This window comes from Zophobas morio, unplaced genomic scaffold, assembly GCF_036711695.1.
Source record: "Zophobas morio isolate AGI-343-1 ecotype UQ-CSIRO unplaced genomic scaffold, CSIRO_AGI_Zmor_V1 ptg000004l, whole genome shotgun sequence".
NCBI lineage: Eukaryota > Metazoa > Arthropoda > Insecta > Coleoptera > Tenebrionidae > Zophobas > Zophobas morio.
This window is the reverse complement of record NW_026972109.1, coordinates 3283466-3302662: the sequence shown is the minus strand read 5'-3', so window position 1 is coordinate 3302662 and position 19197 is coordinate 3283466. Positions and strand designations below refer to the sequence as shown.

The 19197-nt window shown below is 33.9% G+C and overlaps 1 protein-coding gene across 3 annotated transcripts in view; it reads right to left on the bottom strand.

Moving 5' to 3' along the window:
• Nucleotides 1–19197, bottom strand: part of LOC135137635 (protein sidekick) — a 205715-nt gene that overhangs the window by 62781 nt on the left and 123737 nt on the right. For all 3 annotated transcript variants that reach the window (XM_064067345.1, XM_064067353.1, XM_064067363.1), the window contains exon 3: nt 555–731. In XM_064067345.1, coding sequence (XP_063923415.1) covers nt 555–731 — 177 coding nt within the window. The remainder of the gene's footprint in view (nt 1–554; nt 732–19197) is intronic.

The following is a 19197-nucleotide window of genomic DNA, read 5'->3' as shown; positions in this document are numbered from 1 at the left end:
ATTATAATATATAAAAATTTCTATTTACTTAATAAACTTTTGAAAAATGTAAATATTTCAATTATACTTATCTACTTATCATGAAAGCTACTGTAAAAATATAACTAACTTTTTTAAGTTTTCGTTTTCACGTTTATCCTGGAAATGTTGTAAGTAAAATATCTTTTCATTATAATTGCGAACAAAAAAAAAAAGAAATAATTTGAACGTCTGTGGTAAAAAACGAAATTACTTATACATTAACTACTGTCGCAACAAAAATATTTCCCTTGATCTTTCCGTAATTGTCGTTTAAAACATGCAAGAATCGACGTATTCCTGAAAAATCCAACAGGTTTGAAGAAATGTTCAATTATTCCTACACACATTTTTTGCGTTTCCTGTGAAATCCGGTTTCCAAGTCGTTTCGTTTTTACAATAGAAATAGATTCAATAATCGTTAATTTATTCATTCGCCGACACCGTCACAATCTCAAACAAAAAGTACTTAATCGAGCAATTAGGCAAACTTCGCACTTCTCTATTTTCGTCAATTAAACCCTAAATGTACTTACACGCTACGAGAATCTTGATTTCTTCACTGAGTATTGAGCCGATTTTGTTCGAAGCTGTACATCTATAGCTGCCTTCATCCTTCTGACTAGCGGAGAAGATTTTGTAATAAGCATCTGTTGAGAATTCAGTTATTGGCACCCCGTCCTTCAGCCACCTGAACTGCGGTGAGGGATTACCTGAAAAAACATAAATTCTAGAATTCATAAAAAAAGATATGTGGGTGCTTATAAGACAATAACCATTGAAATTGCTTTCAATATTTCACAGTGTTCGCGCTGAGCCTCCCAACTCCCTTATAAACAGAATAAACAACGGCAAACGTTTCGCTCGCATGTAACCCCTCGAAGAAATACGCACTTCTGTCATACACTGCATGTGCATTATCCACTGATAAGCAGCGGCGTAAAATCCGACTTGATAAACTCCCTTTGTATACGAGTACCGTTGTTTGAGAATTAACGACGTGAATATTAACACCCGGTTTATTAAACTATAAAACAAAAGTACACAGAATTGATTTAGTTGTTCTTGCGCCGGATTTATGCCGATAAATTTCGCTCTACAGGGCATTTGTTGCAATTTCAAACACCCGAGTTTGTTTTTATTTGCGGAAATAAATTCGAACGTGTGTTTTCTGAATGCAAGATTTATTAGCTGCTCCCACCACATACACCTCGCTCAATCAACAAAGTTGCTGCGGGTGTAGACGCAATGAATATTACATACTACATACATGCCACCACAATCCATGCAGCGATTTATTTTCGAACTTTTATTTTCTTCGCTCAAAAGAAAGTTATGTTTGTTATATTTGTTATACTTGAACAGAGATTCGGTTTGCGGACGTTTCGCCACGGTCCGCTTCATTCTTTTTCTGTTCCGAAAGCAGCAGATTTTTTTCTCGACTTTTTTTCTGTAATTAAATAAAACAGTTTTTTGGCTTCAATGGTCTTGAAGTTGTTCTAGCTTGATCTTGAGACAGGCAAGAGGTCTTTTTTCGACATGAATTCAAAAACGCAACATTTGGAAGTCAGTTCTGAAATCGAATTCGGCAAGAACAACAAATTTCAGAAGTTTACGAATCAAACAAGAAAGCTAGGACCTCAAAAGCTATATATTACGTGAGACATTCCACAAAAAATATTTTTCGAGTTACCGGCTCACCATTTCAAAACGACTGAATTTTCCGGACTACATCGTTCAATGTTTTTCCAAAAAATATTTTTCGAGTTTAAGGGCTAATCAATTTAAAACGGTTCAAGTATCCGACTTACGCTTGATATCATTCTATTCTTCGGAGTTTTCTAGTCGGAACAGAATGATTTCTAGGCCAGATAGCTTAGCCCTTTGGGTTTGATGGACTAATAAATCGAACGATGTCTTTTTTGTATGGAGAGCAGAGTTAAAAAAATCACAAAAATTCGACGGGCTCTGTAGGTCGTTTCTAAAATCATTTTCGTATTCAGGAGGTCGAAATTAGTAAAAAAATCAAATTTCAGAAGCTTATGTAGACGTATAAGGAAATTAGGACCTCAAGTCAACTGTCAAGTGAGATGTTTCCCAAAAAAATATTTTTCGAGTTTAAGGGCTAATCAATTTAAAACGGTTCAAGTATCCGACTTCCGATTTATACCATTCAATTCCTTGGAGTTTTCTAGTCGGAACAAGTTGATTTTTAGGCGAGATAACTTAGCGGTTCGGGTTTGATGGACCAATAAATCGAACGATGTCTTTTTTGTATGGAAAGCAGACTTTAAAAAAATCACAAAAATTCGGTACATTTTGTAGGTCGTTTCTAAAATCATTTTCGTGTTCAGGAGGTCGAAATTAGTAAAAATAGCAAATTTCAGAAGCTCTGCTAGACGTAGTATAAGAAAATTAGGACCTCAAGTCAACAGTCAATTGAGATGTTTCCTAAAAAAATATTTTTCGAGTTTAAGGGCTAATCAATTTAAAACGGTTCAAGTATTCGACTTCCGATTTATACCATTCAATTCCTTGGAGTTTTCTAGTCGGCCCAGGTTGATTTTTAGGCGAGATAACTTAGCGGTTCGGGTTTGATGGACCAATAAATCGAACGATGTCTTTTTTGTATGCAAAGCAGACTTAAAAAAAATCACAAAAATTCGGTACATTTTGTAGGTCGTTTCTAAAATCATTTTCGTGTTCAGGAGGTCGAAATTAGTAAAAATAGCAAATTTCAGAAGCTCTGCTAGACGTATAAGAAAATTAGGACCTCAAGTCAACTGTCAAGTGAGATGTTTCCTAAAAAAATATTTTTCGAGTTTAAGGGCTAATCAATTTAAAACGGTTCAAGTATCCGACTTCCGATTTATACCATTCGATTCCTTGGAGTTTTCTAGTCGGAACAGGGTGATTTTTAGGCCAGATAACTTAGCGGTTCTGGTTTGATGGATTAATAAATCGATGTCGTTTTTGTATGGAAAGCAAAGTTAAAAAAAATCACAAAAATTCGGAACACTCTGTAGATCGTTTCTGAAATCATTTTCGTGTTCAGGTGGTTGAAATTAGTATAAACAACAAATTTCAAAAGTTTGTGTAAACGTATAAGGAAATTAAGATCTAAGGTTATTATTATTATTATATTATTTAATAAAAAAATATTTTTCGAGCTTAGGGGCTCATCATTTCAAAAGGGTTCAAGTATCCGACTTGCGCGTTATATCATTCGATTCTTTGGAATTTTCTGGAAGGAATAAGTTGATCTCTAGATCGAATACCGCACCCGTTAGGGTTTGACAAGACCAATAAAACAGACGATGTCATTTTGTATAAAGAGCAAAATAAAAAAAAAAATACAAAAATTCGAAAGACTGAAGCGGTTTCTAAAATCGGATACGTGTTTAGGGGGTTGAAATTAGTAAAAATAGCAAATTTCAGAAGTCTAGGTAAACGAATAAGGAAGTTAGGACCTCAAAAGCTAAATGTTTTTCCAAAAAATATTTTTCGAGTTTACGAGCCCATCATTCCAAAATGGTTCAAGATACTGACTTTTGGTTTATACAGGTCGATTCTTCGGAATTTCTCGTCGGAAACAGTTGATTTTCAAACCCATTAACTTAGCGATTCAGATTTGAGAAACAAATACAACCGCGGATGTCATTTTTACACAGAAAGCATAATTTCAAAAAAATACAAAAATTCGGAAGACTCCGTAGGTCAATTCTGGAGCCAAATTCGTGTTAATGAGGTTCAAATTACTAAGAATGCCAAATTTCAGAAGTCTGGCTAGGCGAATAAGGAAGTTAGTAGCTCAAAAGCTATACGTTAGGTGAGATATTTCCCAAAAAATGGTTTTCGAGTTTACGGGTTCACCATTTCAAAATGGTTGAAAATATGGAGTTCTAGTTTATACCGGCCGATTCTTTGGAGTTTTCTCGTCGGAACATGTTGATTCTTAGGGCGACTAACTTAGCGGTTCAGATTTAAGAAACGAATACAACCGAGGATGTCATTTTTACACAGAGAGCATAATTTCAAAAAAATTACAAAAATTTGGAAGACTCCGTAGGTCAATTCTGGAGCCAAATTCGTGTTCATGAGGTTCAAATTAGTAAAAATGCCAAATTTCAGAAGTCTGGCTAGTCGAATAAGGAAGTTAGTCGCTCAAAAGCTATACGTTAGGTGAGATATTTCCCAAAAAATAGTTTTCGAGTTTACGGGTTCACCATTTCAAAATGGTTCAAAATATGGAGTTCTAGTTTATACTGGCCGATTCTTTGGAATTTTCTCGTCGGAACATGTTGATTCTTAGGGCGACTAACTTAGCGGTTCAGATTTGAGAAACAAATACAACCGCGGATGTCATTTTTACACAGAAAGCATAATTTCAAAAAAATACAAAAATTCGGAAGACTCCGTAGGTCAATTCTGGAGCCAAATTCGTGTTCATGAGGTTCAAATTAGTAAGAATGCCATATTTCAGAAGTCTAGCTTATCGAATAAGGGAGTTAGTAGCTCAAAAGCTATACGTAAGATGAGATATTTCCCAAAAAATAGTTTTCGAGTTTACGGGTTCACCATTTCAAAATGGTTCAAAATATGGAGTTCTAGTTTATACCGGCCGATTCTTTGGAGTTTTCTCGTCGGAACATGTTGATTCTTAGGGCGACTAACTTGGCGGTTCAGATTTAAGAAACGAATACAACCGAGGATGTCATTTTTACACAGAGAGCATAATTTCAAAAAAATTACAAAAATTTGGAAGACTCCGTAGGTCAATTCTGGAGCCAAATTCGTGTTCATGAGGTTCAAATTAGTAAAAATGCCAAATTTCAGAAGTCTGGCTAGTCGAATAAGGAAGTTAGTCGCTCAAAAGCTATACGTTAGGTGAGATATTTCCCAAAAAATAGTTTTCGAGTTTACGGGTTCACTATTTCAAAATGGTTCAAAATATGGAGTTCTAGTTTATACTGGCCGATTCTTTGGAATATTCTCGTCGGAACATGTTGATTCTTAGGGCGACTAACTTAGCGGTTCAGATTTGAGAAACAAATACAACCGCGGATGTCATTTTTACACAGAAAGCATAATTTCAAAAAAATACAAAAATTCGGAAGACTCCGTAGGTCAATTCTGGAGCCAAATTCGTGTTCATGAGGTTCAAATTAGTAAGAATGCCATATTTCAGAAGTCTGGCTTATCGAATAAGGGAGTTAGTAGCTCAAAAGCTATACGTTAGATGAGATAAGTATTTCCCAAAAAATAGTTTTCGAGTTTACGGGTTCACCATTTCAAAATGGTTCAAAATATGGAGTTCTAGTTTATATAGTGATGGGAAAAACTGCTACTTCTCTGGAACGGTGACTGACTGTTCCTGTGACACCACAGTAACAGTTACAAATAGCAGCTACTTTCTGTCACTGTTCTTCGACCAACCGCGCTCAGACTTATTGTTCCAAACGTTATACTGGGAATTACAACAGCACGAAACCTTTATGTATTAAGACTTGAGGCAGAGTTTTAATGTGTAAATCCGTTTTATTTAAGTAAAGAAAGTATTTTATACACATTATTTTTTTTTATTCCTATAATCTACACAAAAAGTAAGGTATTTCATTTTGGTATAAAGCATTTTTTATATTTGTTAAAAATATAACCGAACGAAAACGAAAAACGTTGTTTAAAAATGTTTTTCATGGACATAATTTAACTTGATGACATACTTGACTTAGATACTGGTACATTAGCGGACATTGACTATTTTTTCTGATATGTAATATATATAATAAAGCACGTACTGAAAGTGTCGATTACCATCCACATGTGATATCAAATGTCTGCAATGGTTCCAAGCCGTCACTGAATTGCATGTATACAGTTCCAGTAGGTTAGGTGCACGTCTTTCTGTGATTCGACTCCGCTGTAATACAAGTGACTGTTCCTCAGAGTAACTGCTACTTTTGTAAACGTGTGTCACCACGAGGAACGGTGACATGTGAGGAACAGTGACAAAGTAGCAGACTGTTCCTTCACAACCCAACACTAGTTTATAGCGGCCGATTCTTTGGAGTTTTCTCGTCGGAACATGTTGATTCTTAGGGCGACTAACTTGGCGGTTCAGATTTAAGAAACGAATACAACCGAGGATGTCATTTTTACACAGAAAGCGTAATTTCAAAAAAATTACAAAAATTCGGAAGACTCCGTAGGTCAATTCTGAAGCCAAATTCGTGTTCATGAGGTTCAAATTAGTAAGAATGCCAAATTTCAGAAGTGTGGCTAGTCGAATAAGGAAGTTGGTAGCTCAAAAGCTATACGTTAGGTGAGATATTTCCCAAAAAATAGTTTTCGAGTTCACGAGTTCACCATTTCAAAATGGTTCAAAATATTGAGTTCTAGTTTATAGCGGACGATTCTTTGGAGTTTTCTCGTCGGAACAAGTTGATTCTTATGGCGACTAACTTAGCGGTTCAGATTTAAGAAACAAATACAACCGAGGATGTCATTTTTACACAGAAAGCATAATTTCAAAAAAATTACAAACATTTGGAAGACTCCGTAGGTCAATTCTGAAGCCAAATTCGTGTTCATGAGGTTCAAATTAGTAAGAATGCCAAATTTCAGAAGTCTGGCTAGTCGAATAAGGAAGTTAGTAGCTCAAAAGCTATACGTTAGGTAAGATATTTCCCAAAAACTAGTTTTCGAGTTTACGGATTCACCATTGCAAAATGGTTCAAAATATGGAGTTCTAGTTCATGCCGGCCGATTCTTTGGAGTTTTCTCGTCGGAACAAGTTGATTCTTAGGGCGACTAACTTAGCGGTTCAAATTTAAGAAACAAATACAACCGAGGATGTCATTTTTACGCAGAAAGCATAATTTCAAAAAAATTACAAACATTTGGAAGAGTCCATAGGTCAATTGTGAAGCCAAATTCGTGTTCATGAGGTTCAAATTAGTAAGAATGCCAAATTTTAGAAGTCTGGATAGTCGAATAAGGAAGTTAGTAGCTCAAAAGCTATACGTTAGGTCAGATATTTCCCAAAAAATAGTTTTCGAGTTTACGGGTTCACCATTTCAAAATGGTTCAAAATTTGGAGTTCCAGTTCATGCCGGCCGTTTCTTTGGAGTTTTCTCGTCGGAACAAGTTGATTCTTAGGACGACTAACTTAGCGGTTCAGATTTAAGAAACAAATACAACCGAGGATGTCATTTTTACACAAAAAGCATAATTTCAAAAAAATTAAACAAATTCGGAAGACTCCGTAGATCAATTCGGAAGCCAAATTCGTGTTCATGAGGTTCAAATTAGTAAGAATGCCATATTTCAGAAGTCTGGCTTGTCGAATAAAGGAGTTAGTAGCTCAAAAGCTATACGCTAGATGAGATATTTCCCAAAAAATAGTTTTCGAGTTTACGGGTTCACCATTTCAAAATGGTTCAAAATATGGAGTTCTAGTTTATACCGGCCGATTCTTTGGAGTTTTCTCGTCGGAACATGTTGATTCTTAGGGCGACTAACTTAGCGGTTCAGATTTAAGAAACGGATACAACCGAGGATGTCATTTTTACACAGAGAGCATAATTTCAAAAAAATTTCAAAAATTCGGAAGACTCCGTAGATCAATTCGGAAGCCAAATTCGTGTTCATGAGGTTCAAATTAGTAAGAATGCCAAATTTCAGAAGTCTGGCTAGTCGAACAAGGAAGTTAGTAGCCCAAAAGTTATACGTTAGGTCAGATATTTCCCAAAAAATAGTTTTCGAGTTTACGGGTTCACCATTTCAAAATGGTTCAAAATTTGGAGTTCCAGTTCATGCCGGCCGTTTCTTTGGAGTTTTCTCGTCGGAACAAGTTGATTCTTACGACGACTAACTTAGCGGTTCAGATTTAAGAAACAAATACAACCGAGGATGTCATTTTTACACAAAAAGCATAATTTCAAAAAAATTAAAAAAATTCGGAAGACTCCGTAGATCAATTCGGAAGCCAAATTCGTGTTCATGAGGTTCAAATTAGTAAGAATCCCATATTTCAGAAGTCTGGCTTGTCGAATAAAGGAGTTAGTAGCTCAAAAGCTATACGCTAGATGAGATATTTCCCAAAAAATAGTTTTCGAGTTTACGGGTTCACCATTTCAAAATGGCTCAAAATATTGACTTCTAGTTTATAGCGGCCGATTCTTTGGAGTTTTCTCGTCGGAACAAGTTGATTTTTAGTGCGACTAACTTATCGGTTCGGATTTGAGAAACCAATACAGCCGACGATGTCATTTTTACACAGAAAGCATAATTTCAAAAAATTACAAAAATTTGGAAGACTCCGTAGCTCAATTTTGGAGCAAAATTCGTGTTCATGAGGTTCAAATTAGTAAGAATGCCAAATTTCAGAAGTCTGGCTAGTCGAATAAGGAAGTTAGTAGCTCAAAAGCTGTACGTTAGGTGAGCTATTTCCCAAAAAATAGTTTTCGAGTTTACGGGTTCACCATTTCAAAATGGTTCAAAATATGGAGTTCTAGTTCATGACGGCCGATTCTTTGGAGTTTTCTCGTCGAAACAAGTTGATTCTTAGGGCGACTAACTTAGCGGTTCAGATTTAAGAAACAAATACAACCGAGGATGTCATTTTTACGCAGAAAGCATAATTTCAAAAAATTACAAAAATTTGGAAGAGTCCATAGGTCAATTGTGAAGCCAAATTCGTGTTCATGAGGTTCAAATTAGTAAGAATGCCAAATTTCAGAAGTCTGGCTAGTCAAATAAGGAAGTTAGTAGCTTAAAAGCTATACGTTAGGTGAGATATTTCCCAAAAAATAGTTTTCGAATTTACGGGTTCACCATTTCAAAATGGTTCAAAATATGGAGTTCTAGTTTATGCCGGCGGATTCTTTGGAGTTTTCTCGTCGAAACAAGTTGATTCTTAAGGCGACTAACTTAGCGGTTCAGATTTAAGAAACAAATACAACCGAGGATGTCATTTTTACACAGAAAGCATAATTACAAAAAATTACAAAAATTTGGAAGACTGCGTGGGTCAGTCCTGAAGCCGAATTCGCGTTCAAGAGGTTCAAATTAGTAGGAATATCAAATTTCAGAAGTCTGGGTAGTCGAATAAGGAAATTAATAGCTCAAAAGCTTTGGGTGTCAGGTGAAATATTTTCCTAAAAATATTTTTCGAGTTTACGGTTTCACCATTTCAAAACGGTTCAAGTGTCAGACTTCCGGTTTATACCATTCAATTCCTTAGAGTTTCCTGGTCGGAACAAGTTGATTTCTAGATCAGATAACTTAGTCGCTGCGGTTTGAGGGATCAGTTTCATGTCATTTTTGTACAGAAAGCATAATTTTTAAAAATCAGAAAAATTTGGAAAGGTCTTAATCGAATAATGAAAGAAAGTATACGTTAGGTGGGAACATTCTAAAAAGGACGCGTTTTGGTCGCGAGTTAACGCCGAGTGTTCCAAGACCCAATTCCTCCTTGTTTATTTACATGTTTACCTTTATCTTGCGGCGCTTCCGTTGACAATCGTTACTCATTAATATTCATAATAAAAAATACATGAAGAGCCCCAACTTGATGTCCGTGTCGGTCCGGACGACGGGCGAAATTAACCCGGCAATTTTATTTTAAAAGTTTCTTTATTACAGCGCGGACTATATACACGAAGAATTAAATTACTCACCAACTCTTTAAAATTTAATTGCGATTCGAGACACTTCGTGCCATCACTCTAATGTAAACTGAAGAGCGAAAATTGTTAATATTTAACCGGACAAGGGCCGTCTTATTATTATTATTTCACGTTAGCCGTGATATCCTCAAAGATCGCACCAAGGAGACGGAATAACGGTCATAAACCCTTCGTAGAACGCGAAATTGTTAATGCATTAGCACCTTCATTAATGTAAATTTGATTTATTCAAATTGCCAGTTACCTGTTATTATTATTATTAATGGACCAAAGTTCAATGGAGACATGTTACAGCGACGTAACGTGATTACAGCAGATTAGTCAAAGTGAGTAATTTCTGGAGTAGTGGCATAAATCACTGTAAACCTTCGCATCGTACATCGATTCCTGTATTTTTATTAAGCCAACCGAATCGGTTTTACAGCGACTAAACTACACCGATAAAATAATGGCGGCGAGTGTAACTCAGTACTGGGTAAAAAGGATAACTGCAGCCGTGTAACTCGCGTCCCGAGAAAATTACGGAAATATTGAGTTACCACACATGTACGGTTTCCCTGTCCGAAGAAGTGAGCTTAATTGACTCAAGCCAATATGAATTTTTCCCACCTCAATGCCGTAATTTTTCCAGCGCGAATACTTTTATAACCCCGGTTTTAATTAATTTTTTTCGAATTTTATTACGTCGGGACTTCGAAATTCTATTCGTAAGGTAGCTCGTCCTTAATTATACCTGCACGCGAGAGAAAGAGGAATGTCCATTGTCCAGATGTTGCGCGATTACTGTGGAATGTATGAATTATATTATAATCGCACTTTAAAGTGCGCTGCTTCTGCATTATTGCTCCTTTTAAAAAGCTCCCACAAAAAGAGGATGCGATTAATTGCTCATTGAAGTGCAAGGGTCTCACCTTACGTCTCTTCCTGCTTTGGATACAGGCAGGTATTTCGCTGGAAAGTTTTATTCGAATCTCTTTTGTGTCGGAAATAATGGACTTCATCGTCGGTTGTTGAAAAAGCTGTGTTTTAAAATTAGGCGGGGGCGGACCCAGCCGGCAAGTACGAGTCGGATGACCGTTATTCGTAAAGAATACGTTTCATTCATGTGGATAAAGGAGGGTACAAGGAAAGCGTACTGCTTCAATAACTTGTCAAGCTTCGATGAACTTCCTTTGAATTCTGTACTGCACTTAAAAAAACGTTTTATTTATTATCAAATTATTCAGTGCCGGAGAGAATGTTTCCAGTTTTTTAAACAAACAAGTTGGGTCTGAATACGAAAACGCGAATTCCCTTGGTATAAAGAAACTTACGAAGTAGTTGTAACAGCCGCCGTTGTTGGTTGCAAATTATTCCACAAACTGTTTAAAGATTAAAAAATTGGTTGGATATTTCGGCGAACTTTCCTCGTCCCTGACGTGCCAAAGTTTGCGATTTTTGTTTTGTGACAACCTGTATAAAGTAAAAACCAGTCGCGTAAATAACACTAAATCAGCCCCTGCGCAACTAGAAAAATCGAAATCTAAAATTTAAACGAAAGAATGGACGAACAAGTGGAAAATGGAGAAATTATATCGAAGAACTGAAGATTAAAAAATCCAAAAATGGAGATACATATTCCCAAAATTGAAATGTTGAAAAGTTAAGAAATCAAAAACTCGAAAAATCAAAAATAAAGAAATTGGAAAACTGACATTAAATATTTAAAAATCATAAAATCGAAAAATGAAATATAAAATAAAACAAAGAAAATCTGAAAAATCGAAAAGCTGAAAAACCAAAAAAAAAAAAAATAGAAACCGAGGAATCGAAAGATCTAAAATTAAAGAATCGAAGGATCAAAAAATTGAAAAAACCAAAACTCAATCGAACATCGAAAAATCGAAAAGCCGAAAAGTCGAAAAACCGAGATACGGAAAAATCTAAAAAACATGAAGAATCTTAAAACTCAAATATCGTAAAATGAAAAAGTCGAAGAAAAATTGAAAAGTCCCAAAACTGAAACATGGAAAAACTGAGATATCTACAAATTGAAGAAAAATCGAGAAATCGAAAAGTCGAAAAATCGAAAAATCGAAAATTTTCAAAACAGAACCAAAATATCGAAAAATCGAAAAATCTAAAAGCCGAAAAATCGAGAAGTCGAAGAATAAAAAATTCCAATAGTCGATTATTCCAGACATCGTAAATTTAAAAACGCCGAAATTTGAGAAATTGAAAAATCGAAAAATTTAAAAGTCAAAAAATTTAAAAGTCGAGATATTGTGCAAAAACCGAAACATCAAAAGTCGAGAAACCGATAAAATCAAAACATCGAAAACTCGAGAAGTCGAAGGATCAAAAAGTCATATAAATAGATTATTCGAGAAATCGTAATTTTAGAAACGCCAAATTTTGAGAAATTGAAAAATCGAAAATTTAAAAAATCAAATCACTGAAAAATCGAGAAATCGAGAGTGGAGAAACCGAAACATTGAAACTCGAGAAACGGAGAAAATTAAAATTTCGAAGAATCGAAAAGTCAAATAACCGATTATTCGAGAAATTGTAATTTTAGAAACGCCAAAATTTGAGAAATTGAAAAATCGAAAATTTTAAAAATCAAAAAATTGAAAAGACGAGAAATCGAGAAGTGGAGAGAGGAACCGAAACATCCAAAGTCGAGAAACCGAAGATTAAAATATCGAATAATCGAAAAACCGTGCAAGTTAGAAACACCAAAAATTGAAAAACTCAAAAATCGGAGAAAAATCGAGAAATAAGACAATTTGAAAAATTGAGAAATTGAAAAATCTCAACTGAAATATCGCAAAATTCAAAAACTACCTCAAAAACGAAAAATCGAAAAGCGAGAAATTGAAACATGCAAAAGTCGGGGAATCAAATTTTGAAACCGAAAAATCGAAAATTTAGAAACGCCGAAAACTGAAAAATTCAGGAATGAAAAATTCAAGAATTGAACAGTTGAAAAACTTATAAACTAAAATATTGGAAAGTGGAGAAAGGCAAAAGTATCGAGAATCGAAAATCGAAAATTTTAAAAGCTGAAAAGTGTCGGAAAATTGCAAAATCGATTAACTGAGAAATCGCAAAATGGAAAATTTAGCAAAGCCAAAAATTAAAAAACTGAAATATTGCAAAATAGGAAAATCGAAAAATAAAAAACTAGAGAAATCAGAAATTTTAAAAATGGGGAAATTGAAGAATCAAAAAGTTGAAAAATCTTTAAACAACGAAAAATTGAAAAATCGATAAACTAAAAAATCAAAAACCTGAGAAATCGAGAAATTAAAGAATTGAAGAAAATCAAAATATCGAAACATCCAAGAACCTTCAAGTTGAAAAGTCGAACAGTCGAAAAATCGAGAAATCGAAAATTCGAAAATTGAGAAACGCCAAAAATTGAAAAATTGATGAATGAAAAACTCAAGAATCGAAACTAAACTGAAATATTGGAAAGTAGAAAAATCCCAAAGTATCGAGAAATCGAAAATTTAAAAAATCGGGAAAGTGAAGAATCGAAAAACTGAAAATCGAAAATTTGAAAAATCAAAAACCTGCGAAATCGAGAAATTGAAGAAACCAAAACCTGAAAATCGAAAAATGGGAAAAACAAAGTATCGAAAAATCGAAAAATTTAAAAGTTGAAAAGTCGAACAGTGAAAAAATCGATTAATTGAGAAATCGAAAAATCGAAAATTTAGGAAAGCCAAAAATTGAAAAATTGTAAAACCGAAATATCGGAGATTAAAGACATCCAAAAGTATCGAAAAATTGAAAATTTTAAAAATCGGGCAAGTGAAGAATCGAAAAATTGAAAAATCCTGAAACTGAAATATCGAAAAATTGAAAAATTGAAGAAATGAAAACCCGAAAATCGAAAAATCGAGAAATCGTTAAGTGGAAAATTGAACCATTAAAATTCGAAAAGTCGAAAAGCCGAAGAGTCAAAAAGTCGAACAATCGATTATTCGAGAAATCGTAATTTTAGAAACGCCAAAATTTGAGAAATTGAAAATTCGAAAATTTTAAAAATCAAAAAATTGAAAAGACGTGAAATCGAGAAGTGGAGAAAGAAACCGAAACATCGAAAGTCGAGAAACCGAGGAAATGATAAAATCGAAAAATAGAAAAACCGGGCAATTTAGAAACACCAAAAATTGCAAAACTCTAAAAACGAAAAATTTTAAAATCGGACGAAAATCCAGAGATCGACAATTTGAAAAATCGAGAAAATAAAGAATCGAAAAATTGATGAAAAATCTCAAAACTGATATATTGGAGAAAATTAAAAAATGGTTAACCTCAAAAACGAAAAATCGAAAAGCGCAAAATTGAAACATGGAAGCGTCGAGGAACGGGAAAAACAAAATATCGAAAAATCTAAAAGTTGAAAAGTCGAACAGTCGAAAAATCAATTAATTCTGAAATCGAAAAATCGAAAATTTAGAAACGCCAAAAACTGAAACATTGAAGAGTGAAAAATTCAAGAATCGAAAACTTGAAAAACTTCAAAGAAATGCAAAAGTATCGAGAATCGAAAAATCGAAAATTTTAAAAGCTGAAAAGTATCGGAAAATTGCAAAATCGATTAATTGAGAAATATAAAAATCAAAAATTTAGAAAAGCCAAAAATTAAAAAACTGAAAAATAGGAAATTTTAAAAATGAAGAATCGAAAAGTCGAAAAATCCTAAAGCTGAAATAACGAAAAATTGAAAAATCGAGAAACTGAAAAATCAAAAACCTGAGAAAAAAAATTAAGGAATTGAAGAAAATCAAAATATCGATAAATCGAAGAACCTTCAAGTTGAAAAGTCGAACAGTCGAAAATTAAGAAACGCCAAAAATTGAAAAATTTAAGATGAAAAACTGAAGAAATACCGCAAAGTAGAAAAACCCAAAACTATCGAGAAATCGAAAATTTTAAAAATCCGGAAAGTGAAGAATCGAAAAACTGAAAATCGAAAATTTAAAAAATCAAAAACCTGAACAATCGAAAAATGAGACACAAAATATCGAAAAATCGAAAAATTTAAAAGCCGAAGTGTCGAAAAATCGATTAATTGAGAAATAGAAAAATCCAAAAACCTAAATATGTATTGGAAAAGAGAGGAATCGAAAAATAAAATAGTCGAGAAATCGGAAATTTTAAAAATTGGGAAATTGAAGAATCCAAAAATTGAAAAATCCCAAAGCTGAAATTGAAAAATCCCAACACTAAAATATTGAAAAACTGAAAAATCGGAAGTCAGAAAAATCGAAAAATCGAAGAATTGAAAACGTCAAAAATGAACTATCGAAAAATTTTAAAGTTGAAAAGTCGAACAGTCGAAAAATCGAAAATTAAAAAACGCCAAAAATTGAAAAATTGAAGAATGAAAAACTGAAGAAATACTGGAAAGTAGAAAAATCCAAAAGTATCGAGAAATCGAAAATTTGAAAAATCCGGAAAGTGAAGAATCGAAAAACTGGAAATCGAAAATTTGAAAAATCAAAAACCTGAACAATCGAATAATTGAAGAAACCAAAACCTGAAAATCGAAAAATGAGAAACACAAAACATCGAAAAATTTAAAAGCCGATGTGTCGAAAAATCGATTAATTGAGAAATAGAAAAATCCAAAAACCTAAATATGTTTTGGAAAAGAGAGAAATCAAAAAATAAAATGGTCAAGAAATCGGAAATTTTAAAAATTGGGAAACTGAAGAATCCAAAAATTGAAAAATCCCAAAGCTGAAATATCGAAAAATTGATTATCGAGAAATTGAAAAATCCCAACACTAAAATATTGAAAAACTAAAAAATCGGAAGCCAGAAAAATCGAAAAATCGAAGAATTGAAAACGTCAAAAACGAAAAGTCGAAATCGAACTATCGAAAAATTTAAAAGTTGAAAAGTCGAACAGTCGAAAAATCGAAAATTAAAAAACGCCAAAAATTGAAAAATTGAAGAATGAAAAACTGAAAGTAGAAAAATCCAAAAGTATCGAGAAATCGAAAATTTGAAAAATCCGGAAAGTGAAGAATCGAAAAACTGAAAATCGAAAATGTGAAAAATCAAAAACCTGAACAATCGAAAAATTGAAGAAACCAAAAAACTGAAAATCGGAAAATGAGAAACACAAAATATCGAAAAATCGAAAAATTTAAAAACCGAAGTGTCAAAAAATCGATTAATTGAGAAATAGAAAAATTCAAAAACATAAATATGTATTGGAAAAGAAAGAAATCGAAAAATAAAATAGTCGAGAAATCGGAAATTTTAAAAATTGGGAAATTGAAGAATCCAAAAATTGAAAAACCCCAAAGCTGAAACATCGAAAAATTGAATATCAAGAAATTGAGAAATCCCAACACTAAAATATTGAAAAATCGAAAAATCGAAGAATTGAAAACGTTAAAAAGTCGAACAGTGAAAAAATCGATTAATTGAAGAATGAAAAACTCAAGATTCGAAAAATTGAAAAATTGTAAAACCGAAATATCGGAAAGTAGAGAAATCCAAAAGTATAGAAAAATAAAAAATTTTAAAAATCGGGACAGTGAAGAACTAAAAAATTGAAAAATCCCGAAATTGAAATATCGGAAAATTGAAAAATGAGAACCTGAATATCGAAAAATTAGAAAAACAAAATATCGAAAAATCGAAAAATTTAAAAATTGGAAAATTGAAAAATCAAAAACCTGAAAAACTGAAAAATCTAAAAGTTGAAAAGTCGAAAAATCGTAAATTTAGAAACCCCAAAAATTGAAAAATTGAAAACTCAATAAATAAAAAAATCGAGAAATCGAAAATTCGAAAAATTCGGAAACTGAAGAATCGAAAAATTGAGAAACCGAAACTTGATCGATTTACCATGCTCCCGTTAACCTTAAAACGTTGGCAAGGTTTCAGAAAATTTGGATGTTTAGGGTAAAAACTCAACACGGATTCATAAACCACAAGTAGAGAGTACGTTATTTTACAAAATTTGAGTAACATTTACTGTGGTAAAACTTGGTATAACGTCATTCCATTGTTGGTAGGATTGATCAAACAAATTTTGGTTACAGTTTTACCATCTACATGATATTCTTAACGAGTCCGATAATTTAATATTCCTACTGTAGCATTTTTATGGTAACTAGAAGAACAATTTTGTGTCTTTATTTTTAAAGAAATGTAAAAACATAACAACCCTTCATCAAAATCAGTTGACAACCAAACAACTAAACATATTTCCGTCGCAAAAATTCTACTTTCAAACCTCTTATTATCCACGGTGCGTGATTAGCGCAACCCGCCATTAAACAACGTTTGAACTCCACAACTCCCATAAACTCGTCAACAACATTACGATTTTATCTTAATTTACCGGAAGCCTGAAAATTTCAAAGGTTTGCCGCGTTTCTCAGACCTCTGTCTCCGCACTTGGTCCGCTGCACTCGTGTGAACTCTCCGGAGACAGTTTAACCGCAGCTCTTTAATTTTTAGATCCGCGCCCCCACGATCCCACAACCACGCAAGAATTTTCAAATAACCCTGCAAACAGCATTCTTTCGTCACGTTTAATCCAATTACGCCCTGTTGACGAAACTGTTAGTGCCGGTCCGGCCGCGGTGTTAATTTTCATTTTATTAAACGGTAATCTGATTGAAAACACGCCATCAGTGGCCGTTTAGTTGGGGCTTTAATTCACTTTATTTTCAATACAACGGCCTCGATGGTTTAATTGGGGAGGTAATTTCCTTTTGAAGGAACTGCAGTCGAGTTGCAATTTCCGCTTCTTGCTGCGCCAAGGGTCAGAACAATGCTTTGTTTTTCGACGGAATTTTGGAAGAGTTTTCATTTAGGGCTGAGTCGGGCTGTCAAGCTGTGTCGATACCGTTTCATAAAGTTCGCGCTGAAAATTTCAGGAGGTTTGGTGGCAGTTTTAGTTGTATTTCCCGAGCGGGCCGAAAGGGAAAATGTGCGACGAAATTCACGCGAAATTGATAAACTTGAAATTATTTATGAAAAGTCATAAGAATTCTCCGGCGAGAATTATTCATTTTCATTACACCTGACTAGAAATGTCACATCTTTGGAGCGTGCTTTCGAATATTTAGGGAATAACTGACCGTGAACCGCATTTGATCGTTGCAATTAATAATTCAGTAATTCGCCTTCCGAACTGTAATATTGAAAGAAATGAATAATTTAGCGGGAGGTGATAATAAATACTCCACCTAATTCTTTACAAGATTGGAGCAAAGTAATAATTATTTGGAATATTGATCCCGGGGAGGACTAATTACACTGCAGGCGTATTCAGGTTTGACACCGTGACACACGAAATTTAATTCTACTGTGAATTTATTTATAACGTCATTACTCGCTTTTCTAATTAAAGTACATTATACTACAGCGGGAATTTACAATTCTTGAATTATGAATATACACATCTGACAGTTAACAGACAAGTCCATCATCGACTACCAATAAACCTATATTTATAGCAGTGCAGCGTAAACATTTTCAGTAATCTCGAACTCAAACGAAAAATTCTTTTAATTAAAAATCACCACCATATGGTAAACACATACCTCTCTTTCGTTTTATCTTTACACTATAACGTAGCAGCACGTCGTAGCTGAATATTTCTACAAGAACTACATCAAACGTTCAAATATTTACACGAGGAAACCATTCGGGTCGGTATTACGATTATTTCAATTATGTTTATAATGCAACTGCAAACATCTGGATTTTAATAATGTCGTAGGGGACCGTCGATACGGAAATAGCGGAAGAAAACCCGGCAGACGAGCCAGGGCACGAATCCTCCCCACGTGTGTTCCAGCGGACTTAAATCCGGCCAGTTTGGAGCCAATAACGAGTTTTCATCTTCATCGACGGTGATCGCGTGGTACAGGAAATCAAAGCACTCACCGTTGCACACTTAACGGTTTTATTCAATACTTAACGTAATGTTGGGTTAATTGTTAGAAAGATATGGGCTTGTGTAATCCAGGCACCAGGTGTGAGACAATGGTCGGCCTCCTGGGAACTTGATAAAACCTCCGTTGGGCATTTTTTAACACGTATTTAGCTCTCAACAGGTAATTTATTTAAATGTGACAATAATGAGAAAAAAATTCAACTAAAATAGTATATCCTGTTTCCTAATTTTTAGCGTTACTTTTTATACTCAATATACAGGGTTGTTTATAAGTTACACACTATATTGGATTTTTTTTAAATAAAAATATCCCTCAACAAAAAAAAAAAAGAAAAGCATATATTCAGTTTCATTAGTCAAAAATATCGTTAATATACAGGGTGATATAATTTGCAACTTGTCTCATTTAGTACTTATAAACCGTGTGTCTAATTAAACTTTCTTTTATTAGTCAGTTTTCTTGGACTGTTACATCAATGACTGCAGTAGAGCCATAAACCATATTAAATTTAGACGGTAAAATTTATGCAACTTTCACACTCTTTAAGAACAGGTGGCGCGTATCTT